General features: G+C 39.3%; 1 protein-coding gene across 1 annotated transcript; it reads right to left on the bottom strand.

Moving 5' to 3' along the window:
- Positions 1–6,971: 6,971 nt before the first annotated feature.
- LOC135676100 (KH domain-containing protein At4g18375-like) lies at positions 6,972–11,473 on the bottom strand. The gene is made up of 8 exons (XM_065186925.1): positions 11,369–11,473; positions 9,913–10,510; positions 8,903–9,328; positions 8,550–8,807; positions 8,183–8,449; positions 7,971–8,026; positions 7,377–7,451; positions 6,972–7,199 (listed from the first exon to the last, which is right to left on the bottom strand). The coding sequence occupies exons 2-7, from the start codon at positions 10,492–10,494 to the stop codon at positions 7,403–7,405; spliced, it is 1,638 nt and encodes a 545-aa protein (XP_065042997.1). The 5' UTR covers positions 10,495–10,510; positions 11,369–11,473; the 3' UTR covers positions 6,972–7,199; positions 7,377–7,402.
- Positions 11,474–13,445: the final 1,972 nt, after the last annotated feature.

Genomic DNA, 13,445 nt, shown 5'->3' with positions numbered 1-13,445 from the left:
TTCTTGCTCTCACCCCACATCAGATATATGGAATGAGCAGGAATAGCATATTAAACCTGCAATCTGAGACGCTGATAAGACTCACCCAGAAAATAAATTAAACGCAAACATAATACCGATCAATAGAAATGAAAGATTTAAATACAAGGGACACAAGCAAATGACTCTCTGCAGTTACATTGGTAATCAGCCACATCAGCCAACCAGATGATGATAGATATTTTTTAGCTAAAATCAGTCACAAAACAACCTCAACTCAAACGGCATTAGCAGCCATATAAAGAAAAAGGATTACTATCACTGGTTTAAATTTTAGAACGTGATTGGTGCAACCAAGTCTTCTTGTTATGACCCTCAACGAGTACTAAAAGGAAAGGCTATTATCAGATTAAATGCAAGTTATCTATTAAGAAGGTATAATATAAAAAAGAACTAGAACATGTGACAGATAGGTATAAAGGCAATTCAACTTCTTCCACTAGCAAAAAAGCCTTCACATATTGAATATTGAGTAAATCTAAAGTGTCATTTATCATTGAGATGAATATTGATAGGGGCAAATATTGAGGCCAATGATCATCTAACACATGCCCGCATGCGTGGCAATCGTGTCAACCGCATAAACAAAACTTGCCTCTCCTTCATCTGCCCACATAGACTGAGTCCAAAGCAGGCATGCGGGCTGCCTCCTCCCTTGACGCCTACATGAACAAAAGGACAAAGGTAGGCTGTTAGAGGCGATCAAGAGTTGCCTCCCCCACAAACTGCCCCTCTACCGCCAGATACAAAAACTCACATTTAGCACAATTAATAGGGAGATTGTTTTTTACTACTCATTACCACTCACCATCCTCGGGTTACTAACGTGGGTATCAGAAGGACTAGTTCAAGAAACCTTTCCCGACCTTGATCTTCGTTCAAGTGGCATCTCGGGAGCTCGACATTTTCACCTCGGAGGCACCTCGAACAACCAAACGCACATGGGTTAGAACCACATCAGGCTAACCAAGACGTCAATGACATCTTCCCATAATATTTTTGGCGCTAGGAGGGCTTGATGTTGTAAGAACACCCACCCGTTGATCCTCTCAATGAACCCTCGAGCAAGCACCCTTTCCACACATTAGGACATCCACCTCGACGCAAACACCGATGAGATACTGACATCGATTCAACGACCCGAGTCTCTCACCCCAGGGGACGACCCCAAACCAATTATTGATCCCCACCGAAGTGTTATTAAACCTCACTCAACAAGTGCAGATGTTAACGAGCATGATACCGGTTGTCTCTCTGCTATTGTCCTAGTTGGCCCAACAGGTGATACCACCAACTCAACCGCAGTCCCCGGCTTCACCACCACTAGCACCCATCAAGATTCCCCGACCTAACGCGGTGCCAACATCCCGAGAACGCTCGAGGCCTATCGGATCGCGGACCAAGGGGGCACTTCGGCTCCTAACCATGAAATTCAACAAACCACACCACCCTCAGTCTACCCCACTAGAATCCAAGGCCTAGTCAACGGACTTGACGAAGAACTCCCTATGGGTCCAACTACAATAGATGGACCAACGTTTGAAGGAGATGCAACGAAAGCTCCAATAGTCAAAAGAGGAAGCGCTAGTCAACCCCACCTCGAGTCGATTGTCGTTCACCCAAAAAACTCAAGGAAAAACCAATGCCAGTAAGCTTCTATCTCGTATCCTTGGAGGTGTTCGACAAAAATGTTGATCCGATGAAGCACATTGCAGCTTTTCGTGCCCAGATGTCTCTCTCTATATAACACCTCGGACGACTTAATGTGTCGCACCTTCCCGACCACATTAAGACGTCGGGCATAATAATAGTATGCTCACCTGAAGCCACTTTCCATATAATCTTTCGCTCAGCTAGCAAGGAAGTTCAAGATACACTTCCTCGAGAGCGTACGCCCTCAGCCTTCAAATACAACAATCAAACACCGGCAACTCACAGTCTTCATCGCTCAGTTCATAAATCAGGTCCGAGATGTAGCAGATGCCCATCCATCACTCATAATATAGACTTTATGATGGGGCTTAGGGCCCCTCGCCTCTTTTGGTCACTAATAGAGAGATTATCGTTGATTGTACCCGAGGCACTCCAAAGGACCAATCAGTACATTGTCGTCGAGGCAATGGTCTCGAGCAAGGGTAAAGAATCACGCAAGACGCTGATGCAGGAGCAACCATAGCTAGCCTCGATCGTAAGGTCACCTTGACATAGGAGAAATAAATGACCTGAGCTACCTCGCCCAAGGTATGAGTTAACCCTCTTAAATATAGTTAGAGTTGAAGTTTTCTTGCAGATAAAAGAAAAGGGCTCTTAAGGGACTCTCACCTAATAAAGACCCCATTGATGAAAAGAGATACTACCGATTCCACTGAGATCACGATCACAACACTGAAATTGTCGTGACTTGAAGGAGCAAATTGAAGAGCTCATGCGTCAAGGACACTTCGGGCGGTTTATTCGAAAGCATCAAGAACCTTCACACCAACCTCAAGGTAGAGAGGCAAATTGATGTCATCATCGGTGGACCTATCTAAGGGAGAGATAACTCCTCGACCCATAAGGCTTATGCCCAAACTACCATTGAAATACGCCCAAGGTTGGAAAGCGACCCAAAAATAACCTTCAAAGTGGAAGAGGGTGAGGATGATCATCGCCGAGTTAAGAGGGTCTTTGTGAGGATGCCTTAATGGTCTTTGTGAGGATGATCATCGCCGAGTTAAGAGGGTCATGATCAACACAAGTAGCTTTGCTGATATCCTCTATTTTGATGCTTTCTAAAAACTTAGGCTATCAATTAACTATCTTACCCCAAAATTCTAGTTTGGAACATTGAATAGCTTATATCCATAAAACATCTGACATAACATAAATAAAAATGAAATAAGAGTTAAAATTATTCTAATTACCATTACTAAAGTAATAAGCATTTTTCGCATTAAAAGGTATTTTGGACTAATAATTCTTCTAAAAAATACTAATAGTTCCATAACAAAACCACTCATTCTAAGCAATGTAAGAGAAACCATTGAAAAACTATTGAACAAGGTAAATAGTTTTGGCATTGGGATTGATACCCCCTCCCTCCCAATTTGTCGAGATACGCAAAACATATTCTATCATAACTCCTTCCCACCAAGAATTAAAGTGCAACACCAATAAATCCATTTGAAAGCATTTGTCAAATGGCATCGTTGAGTCCAATTCCGATTATAAAACCAATTCTTGTCATTCTTCAACCCATGTGATAACAAACAATGTCCAAAGGTTAAAAAAGGGCCCTTAGCTTCTAGAGTTCGATGCTTTTCCCAAGCCAAAGAAGGAGCATTGGGATTGATACCCCCTCCCTCCCAATATGTTGAGATAAGCAAAACGTATTCTATCACAACTCCTTCCAGCCAAGAATCAAAGTGCAACACCAATAAATCCATTTGAGAGCATTTGTCAAATGGCATCATCGAGTCCAATTCCGATTATAGAACTAATTCCTGTCATTCTTCAACCCATGTGATAACAGACATGTCCAAAGGTTAAAAAAAGGCCCTTAACTTCTAGAGTTCGATGCTTTTCCCAAGCCAGAGAAGGGCAACTACTGATTGATCGCCTTTGTTTGATGTGTTCAATTCAATAAAATACTTCCTACAACTAGACCAAAGCTACAAGGCCACTCACTATAGAAGCTAGAAGTCAAGAAGCCTAGCCTTAGCCTATAGTTTAGTGAGGGTTACTTCAAGTATAGGTTAGTTGTCGACCTAACCATCATGGTCATGACATGTTGATATTCATTCAGTTTACAAGAGGAAGAGATTACCACAAAATCCATCCATAAACCGACACCTCGATTACCTTGTCACCAAAGCGTCATGACTCTTTCCAAAGGTGACTCGTCATCTCATCTCGAGTGGGGGGCCCAAGAAGTTGGAGCACATAGGAATATGTCGTCAGTACAAAAGTCGCTGGCTCTTCGCGCTTTTCTTCATTCGCTTTGCGGGAGTCACACACACCACAACTGAAAGATAGAGGGCCCTTACTACCTACCTAACCCTTCGCTCCGAGGGATCGTAGAATAGAAAGTGCCTTATAATCAACTCAAGAGAAGGGAAGGGGCCTATGTATTTGCATGACCCCTGCAGATTTGACCTTGCCAACACCCGAAGCCGATCCCCTAACGATCCTGCAACCACGCCGCCGAACGAGATCACTTTTTACTGCTCATCACCGCACTCACCTTCCTCGGGTTACTAGCATGAGCGTCGAAGGGACCAGGTCGAAAAACTTCTCCCGATCTGAATCTTCATGTAGGTGTCATCTTGAGTGCTCAACGCTTCCACCTCGAAGGCACATTGGACCAAGGATTTGAATATCGTACCATACTCTCCGGTGCGTATGGTACGTACCAATCCGCAAGCAGACCGACGCGCGGATCGCCCGGTACCGGGTGGTATCAGGTATTTGACCCCGTATCGAGCAATACGAGACTGTACCGGGTGATAATGGTCAAAATTTCAACCGTTATCGATTTATATCAGTTTTTAAACGGTCAATTTAAACCCTTTCCTCCCCCCTCTTTCAATCCATTTCACTCTCACACCCTCTTAAACTCATTTTTACTCACAATCTCTCTCTTATTCTCACATTTTTACTCTCCTAAACTCAACAAAATAACGATTTATGAATTGGATCAAATTTATGAGACTAATTTAAGCGGATTAAGAGAAAGAATTTTTTAATCAAGAGGTATGATACGGAGCAACAAATCAGTAATGAAAGTAGTAAGTTTTGACATTCACCAATACATACCTCAGGAGTTGCCTCAAACACATGTAATTCACGATGATAAACCTACGACCATCACCACATTGATTCACCAATGACGTACGATGTATCAATACACTGTCCTAGAATCAATTTCAGGATTGGGTCCGACAAATATATCATATTGATATACAGATACATAAGATTGAGAACCCCAATCTACTACCAGTGGAGGCTCGTTATTCGTTTTGATGGTAGAATCAGGTATATTTACACATATGATTACTTAATTCATTTGAATCTTAAAGTTTTAGTTGTATACAAAATAATCTAATAATTTCTATAAATAATTCAATATTAACGGAAGAACGATCCGAAACGGATCGAAATTGCGAACCTTGCACAAGGATACTACTCAAAGCCCAAAAAAGATATGTGGCACTATTATTACCTAATTTACATTAGTTTTGCTAAAACTATACAAAATGTATATTTATTTCTAACTTAAAAACCCTAGCCTAACTTTTTTTTCTATTTCTCAAGTATTTTTGGAGGATTTTATGCCTATTTTCGACGTATCACTCGGTACGTCGCACCGTACCGAGCAAAGCTCGATACACCAGTACGGTACGAGATTAAAAACCTAACCTTAGACAACCATATGCACTGGGTCAGAACCACATCAAGCCAACCAGAAAGTCAATGCCATCTTCTCATAACATATTGAGAATCTAATTAGAATCGTTACAAGCTCCTTGAATGAATACGTCAGTACAATTGTGAAACCACAGCAAATCTAGTGTAGTGACATTATGTGCTTAAAAAACAAAATGCGAAAGAAAATTGATAGTTATCTGGTTCCAAGATTTGATATGTGAACAAGAGTATACATGTAATCTGTTTGGATTAAAACGTTACAACTACACAACAAAGATTCTTGATGAGATTTTATTACAAACTTTACGATAGCATCATCTCAATCCAACTGAAAATAGTACATAAGCAATAAAAAAAACATAGTAACTTAGCAATAGAAATCTTGAAACACGATTGTTGTGATGCTTGATGAGATTTCATGACACTAGAAAAGCATCGACCTCAATTCAACTGACATATGTATGAGTGCAAAAACAAAATGAAGCAACTAAGTAGTAGAACATTGCAATTACAATAGTTTCAATATATAATTTGTGGGTGGATAACATAAAAAAATTCACCTCTACTTAGTATGTCTACAAATCATGCAATTAAGTAGAAGCTAAATATTTTCATAGTTTCTAGGCATATGACTAATCTTTAGATTCAAAAACACAAATGCATGCAAAAAGCAAAAATACATCATACAAGATTCTATGCATGCACATAAATGACATGGGACAAAAGATAAAGATGACAAGATAAAAATTTATTCTGCATATAATGCATGCAGAATTAGAACGTTGTGACTATACCTTGCCAAAACTTGCATATTTACCATTCTCAACATCATCAAATCAAGCAAAATGGCATAGTTTGCATACAAGCCAGAAGCAATAGCAAGGCATGAATAATTTCCTACCTTCCAGATAGTTTCTTCATTAAATATTCAAGATATAATTGAAATTCCCTTGAAAGCCTTCAATATCAACCTGAACATAGATGAGCTTGCAGACATCAACACTGATTTGAAGCATGCAAAAATTGTAAATGGCAAATCAGTGAAACCCATCCCTTGTGAATTTATAATAATTCCTAAAACACATTCTTTTTCAAAAAAACTTATAAAGGACATGGATTCACAAATTTAAGTCAAATAGTTTTACCCAAAAGTCTCCTGCATTTCATGCATACAAGGTCAATTGCCCATCCCTTGTGAATTTATAATGGTTCCTAAAACACATCCTTTTCAAAGACCTTACAAAGGACTTGGACTTAGAGAACGTAGTTTTACTCAAAGTCTTCCACATTTCATGCATAGAAGACCAATGCCCTCGAACAAATAAAAGTTTAAAGACAAAATTATGATTCAAACAAAAGAGGTAATGAGAGGACAAATGTTTAGTGTAATCACAAATGATTCAGAAAGAATGCTTAAAAGGTTTCTATCAAGCAAAACACTCAAATACTTCCCCAATCATTTTAGGATCAATATCACTTCTACGTTATTGGCAAGCTACTCAAAACTTACTATTGAGACACTGGGGTTCAAAAGTACAAGAAGTCATAAGATTCTGAAGTTCATACAAATGCTTCAAACAGAACGCATGTCCATGACAAAGCATATGTTATTTGGTTAAACACTAAAGGTACATAAAAAATCAAATGGTGGATTATGTTCCATGTAGGCCATAAGATCTCAAACTCTGTTCATCTGGCTTCTGGTTTAGGCTTGAGGCTTCATATAGGTTGGCTCCAGACTTCTCAGACCTCAGCTGTTTTAATAGGATGGAAAGGCAACAAAGGTTAAAAAATCAGGTGCATTAGAAGTCTAATATAGGTGGGGTTGGTAGGTAAAAGACAGGAAAACGATCAGAAATGAATCGAGTTATATACGAAATTTTAAAGCCAATTGTTGCAATCCAAAAGATAAGGTAAAGGGAGCAGTCTACCTGTTGGACCTAATTCATTGGGGATACTAGTAACCATGATGTTTCCCATGGGAAACAGGCTTTGGACCAGATAACCTGGTAAAACAAGCTACTAATCAGGGATCAAATAGAGAAGCATAGAACAGGTAGTAGACTACTAACACATTATAGATAGATGGTCAAAAGCACCAGAAGGAAATATTTACTCAAGGAAAAAAAGAACTGCTCTTATTAAGAATAGTAGTGATGTAGTAGGTGAAGGCATCAAATTTCAATGACTTACTGTGCTCCTAGGAGTTCATTTTTATATTAATTTTGAATTACATTTTGATAATTGTATTTAACAAGATTTATATATCTAAATCTTCTAACATATATATTTTTTTGTTAATTTAGACATTTTTTATATTGTTTAGTAATGTTTTTAGTTAAGGTCAACCCACCAATCCTTGATCCAATACCAAATTGGAATATCAGAAAAATCCAGAGCTCAAAATTAATAATATAAGCAAGAATTGGTTCCTCTCATGATGTTTCTTCATATTATCTTCATTCTGAATTAAAATGAGGACATTAACGACACTAATTTGTGATAACATATTAAGAGACACTTACCCAGCACTGCCAGAGCGGGAAGAGTATCCACTATATGCACCATAACTACCACCTCTCTAAAAAATGCAGCAAACAATTCAATGGAAGTAAAAAAGGTGGTCATTTAGTCAAACTACTAAGAGAAGAGTTTCTTTCAGCCCTTGGGAGGTTGAGATAAAGGTAAAAAGGGAAAAAAAATTAAAAGCTAGAGGTTGGTAAAAAGAGAGCATTACCTGAGAACCCCCATAGCTGCTGTAATTATTAGATGCAAATGAATCACCTGAAGGACCATATGCACCAGAGTATGAATATGTACGGCCATGCAACTTATTATCTCTGCCTCCATGTCTCGCCACATCAGGAGCATCCATTGGCAAAGGATGGTACGGAGCAGAAGATGGAAATGCAGATAATGCACCCTCCCTTTCAAAGAAATTGGCTTTAAGACGTGTTGTTACTTGTATAAGAGCATTTCTAGCAATATCAAGCTCTCCACAAATCTGAACAAAATCAAAATTTAAAATCAGGAAGAATAAACTTTACAGTTAGTCAAAACATAGCAAATACTGCCATTCTACTTACACTAGGCGAAGTAATTACCTGAACCATCTCATCATCTTCTGCAGCAACTTTTGGAAGATTTTCCTTTGATAGTATCCTTATATTTGCTCGTGTGCTTCTCCTCATTTCAGATATAATGGTCCCTCCTTTACCAATAAGGCAACCAATACGTGAAGTTGGTACAAGTAAGCGGGTAGTATATGAAGGTTCACCAGATTCTTTTTCGGATTTTTCACTACATCTGGATTGCAAGCGTACTGCAGCATCTATCGCAGGAGAAATTGGATCTTCAAAGAACTGAAAGGTACAACAAAAAAGTGACTAAAATCTAATGCAACCTCAGTTGTGTGTGCATATAAACAACTACAACATGAGAAATACAAGCTTCTCACCTCTTTCGATGAAATTAATATTATGCATTCATCTTCAGATTTGGAACTGTCTACTTTAATAGATGCACCAGATTCTTGTCTAATCTGCTTAATGATGACACCACCTTTACCAATAACCCCCCCTATGTTGGCAGCAGGACACAGCAAACGTAAGCTGAACTCCTTGGCAGAACTTTCATCACGTGGTGGTGGGTATAAAGATGGCCACTCCCCTACTGCATCTCCCTTGTAGCCTCCATAAGAGCCCATCAATGGACCCAAGCCCACAATTGGTGCACTGTTATTCGGAACCCCAAACTGACCAGCTACTGGATACACTTGAGGTGTACCAGGAACAAGCAGATGTTGGGAACGAGATGGATTATCATGTAGGCGTGATGAAACTTGAAAAAGTGCCTTCTTTACAACTGAAGCCTCCCCAGTAATCTTAAAAAAATATGAAAGCTTGATTAGATAAATTACTAGCAAGATTTTTAAAAAACAAAAAAAGGTGAAGGCATACTTGCTTATATTTCACAAAGAATTAAGAACATATCCAGTCCACACCAAACACAAAAGTCAAGGCATTCACCTTCCAATAAGAAAAGGAGAAGAAACTTACGAACGATAAAAATGTATTTTCTCACATGAAATTTTCACATGATCACGGCAAAAAAGAAAGTACTATGTAAATGATCAAAAGAATGCAAAGTGTATCTATTTATGGAAAATCAGAATGTTGTGGTCAGTCCCATTAACATGTACGATACAAGTACTAATTAATAGAAATCATGGAGTTGATCAATGAAAACAAGGCAATCAGATGCGACTTAAGGAAGAAAGTACCTAACGTGATAATTAGATAAAAATCATCATCGATGAATAAATTACATGTGTTCTGTATTTATAACAAGCCCTAAATTTTCAGCTTCCTACCATGAGATTGGAAGGGTTTGATTGCATCACATAAAGATTTTCATTTTTTTTATCTGCCAATAAATACAGCTCCTATTAGCAAAATTGCAACAGACCTGGAGGAGTTCATCACTGCTAATTGCACATGCTGGTAGATGGTCGTTCTTAAGAATGCGTATCTGAGCACCAGAGTCACTACGAATACCTTGAATAATTTGTCCTCCTTTACCAATGATGCATCCAATCTGATCAGATGGCACAAGAAGACGAAGGGTGACTTGGGTGGTATCAACATCTGTATCTTCCTCACCCATTGCCTCATCATTTACTAGCCTCTCATGCACCTTAAACAAAGCATCCTGTGCGGGGCAAACATTGTCACCAGTATCTTCAAACTTATTGGTTTCTTTGCTAGTACTAAAGATGGTTATGACTCGCTCTTCACAACCTGGTAGAGTCTCCCCAATCCTGATCTTGGCTTGAGTGTCAGACCTCAGTTGCTTCACAATCTCCCCACCTCTCCCAATGATACTCCCTATCTTCCTTCCAGGACACAAGTACCGGTAAACAGTATCATCAGGCCCAGGAGCATAGTTTTCTCTATCTTCTCCAGGATTTCTTCTCTTGCTTCCTCCATTGTCAGTATACTCTGAGTTGGAGTGGGACCTTTTTCCATAGCTGTTTCTTTGTCCACCCATGGTTGAAATCCCACTTCTGCAACAAACATTTGACGTGAAAAACACTAATTTCCATTAAGAGCATCACGAACACATTTACAGACAACTACCCCCCTTCTTTCCAACCAAAAAAAAAGAAAAAAGAATGACATAGAGCGTAAGCAAGAGAAAATCAAGACATGTGGGCAAATTAATAATAGACATGGATGCAAAGCCAGACTATGAATATTCCATTCTAGAACCATAATGACAGAAATAACACCAAGAAGTTAGTTGATAAATATGATACAATGATGAAATCAAAAAATAAACAGACTATATGTATATGAGACAATGATGAAAGTCATTGAACATGAGATAATGCTATAGCGCAAACTAACTATACTATCAGAATCAAAACAACTAGCATAGCCACTTGGAAAATATTACCCTCTTCTTCCAACCTTATTCATTTCCCTCCGACCCTGTGACTGTCAATCGACAAACAAGACTTTAGCCGAACTCTCTGTTCGAATGCCGAACGTACGAGCAGCTTACGCCCCACCACCGATGCCGCACAAACATCTCGCACCCCATCGCTGATCCCGCTCTACTAAACAATCCAACAATCGATAAATCCCGACCTTCTCTATAAAAGATCATCCACCGACAGATAAATTTACCAACAATCCAGCCCTATATCAGAACAAAATATCAAAAGATCCCGCAAGAATCCGCCACAAATCAGTCTCCGGCCACATAATACAGCAAAAATTACTAAACAATCGACAAAACGGACCCATCAAGTCGAGAACCCCCACGCCCTAGCCACCATCCCCAAAAAGAAGAGCACGTAGAATAGCAAAGCGAGATTACTGGATTTAGTGAAAGGATTTAGAGAAGAAGATATGAGCACCTGGAGATCTTTGATCGGTACTTACAAACCCTCCTCTTCGGTCGCCCACAAACCCTAGAGATGAAAGCACCAAGTCCCAACGGATACGGCAGCGAGATTGGCGTGTCAAGGGCATATATATATATATATATATATATATATATATATATATACCGCTCAGCATTGTCTTGTCCGATTTGGATCCTAGGGTTCTGTTTTTATCATTTAAAATGACAAAAATGCCCTTGATTTTTGGGCACATCATCGATGTTTATACTTTTATTATTTTTCTATATTAATGTATTATTATATATTACCTGATCATAATTATTTAAAAATATAAACTTATATTAAATTTTATTTATATATATATATATAATGAGGAAAGAAGTTGTTGATGTCTTAATCAGCTTGATATGGTTTGAACCCATATAGACAAAATTATCTAATGTGCATCCAAGGTAGAAACGTCGAACTCCTGATGTGTCGCCTGCATGAATATCGAGATCAAAAGTGGTTTCCCAATCCGATCCCTTCGACCCCCAAGTTAATAACCCAATGTGTACGAGCGCATACGTAAGTAATAAAAAAAAGTAAGCTCCGTGTTTATTATGTTGGTGAGAAGTTTTTATATTTGATCATAAATGGGCAAAATATTTTATGAAATATTCTACGACGAGGCAGCCTCTAACCGCTTCTAATAGTCTTCTCCTAGCCTCTTGTCCACATGGGTAACAAAGGGATAGCTGATAACCACATACCTTGGACACTTGCCCACATGAGTAGACGCATGAAGGGTCACATTCGTCTTCTCTTTCCACCACTAACACCATATAGTGGTTACATGTCGAATGACAATTAGCTAACAACGTATTCCTTATTATTCCCTCCCCCTCCCTCTCCCTTAAAAGCATGTTTCGGGACTCTCTGTCATTGGGGTCCAAAGTGCAGTGTCTCGTTCATCCGATATGTTAAGTTTATACTTCTACGATCTATTATCGACATAATGGCATGTTTAGTTTGCTAAGTACGTCTAGTCCACCTGTTATTGTTGGATTCACATGAAATCGTGTGTTGACTCCATCGAATAAGTCTCGGATTCAACCAAGATAGAGTGGTAGTGTGGTTCGATAAATTTCATAGTTAGGGATCGAAGTGCCCTCTCGACCAATGATTCGATGGGTCTAGGGCACTCTTGGGATGTTAACACCATATCAAGTCGGGGAACCTCGACGTGGTCTGGACCTATGTGCGTAGAGTTATCCGATGTGCCTCCAAAGTAAAAACAACGAGCTCTTGAGGTATCACATGCATAAAGACCAATGTTAGGAGAGGTTTCCTAACCTGGTCTCCTTGACACCTAAGTTAATAACTCCAAGTATACGAGTGCAAATACGAGTACTCAAAAAAAGGTAAGTCCATTATTTATTGTGTTGGTGACAATCTTTTATATATATTCGTAAAGTGGTAGAATATTCTATAAAATATTTTATGGGGAGGCAACCTCTATCAGCCTCCCTTTGGCCTTTTGTCGACATGGGCGACAAGGGGGGTAAACCATAATTACCTACCTTAGATCCTTATCGACATAGGCAAACTATTGAAGGATAAACTTTGTCTTCTCTTATCACATTGGACACCATATGATAATTATGTGTCATATGATGATTGACTGATATTGTACTCTTTATCATTTGCGCCCCCTGCCCCCCCCCCCCCCCCCCCCCCCCTTAAGCGTGCTTCGTGGTTCTTGCTAAAGGGGTTTGAAGTATGACATTTGGTACAGTCAGCATGTCAAGCTCGTACATCTTTGATCTATTATCAACCTGGTGGCATGTTTAGTTTGTTCAACATGAGTTTGCCTAGTATATCTTGTCCATCTGTCATAGTTGAATTCGTAGGGATCCTCTATCGACTCTATTGACCATGCCTCAGATTCAGATAGGATAGAGTTGTGGTGTGGTGTGTTAAATTCCATTATTAAGGACTAAAGTGCCCACTTGATCGACGGTTTGATGGGTCTCGGGCACTCCTGCAATGTCAGCACCATGTTGGGTTAAGGAATCCCGACAAGTGCTAGTGTCGACTATGGTGGAAT

This window comes from Musa acuminata, chromosome BXJ1-6 (genome assembly GCF_036884655.1).
Source record: "Musa acuminata AAA Group cultivar baxijiao chromosome BXJ1-6, Cavendish_Baxijiao_AAA, whole genome shotgun sequence".
Classification (NCBI taxonomy): Eukaryota; Viridiplantae; Streptophyta; class Magnoliopsida; order Zingiberales; family Musaceae; genus Musa; species Musa acuminata.
The sequence above is the reverse complement of the archived record's forward strand: the minus strand, read 5'-3'. Positions and strand labels throughout refer to the sequence as shown.

Excerpts from the sequence above, each read along its gene's own strand:
- LOC135676100 (XM_065186925.1), bottom strand. The coding sequence starts at position 10,494 with ATGGGTGGACAAAGAAACAGCTATGGAAAAAGGTCCCACTCCAACTCA. Across the intron at positions 9,329-9,912 it reads GCAGTGATGAACTCCTCCAG|ATTACTGGGGAGGCTTCAGT; the intron begins GTCTGTTGCAAT and ends TATTTTTTTAAG. Across the intron at positions 8,808-8,902 it reads TATTAATTTCATCGAAAGAG|TTCTTTGAAGATCCAATTTC; the intron begins GTGAGAAGCTTG and ends TGTACCTTTCAG.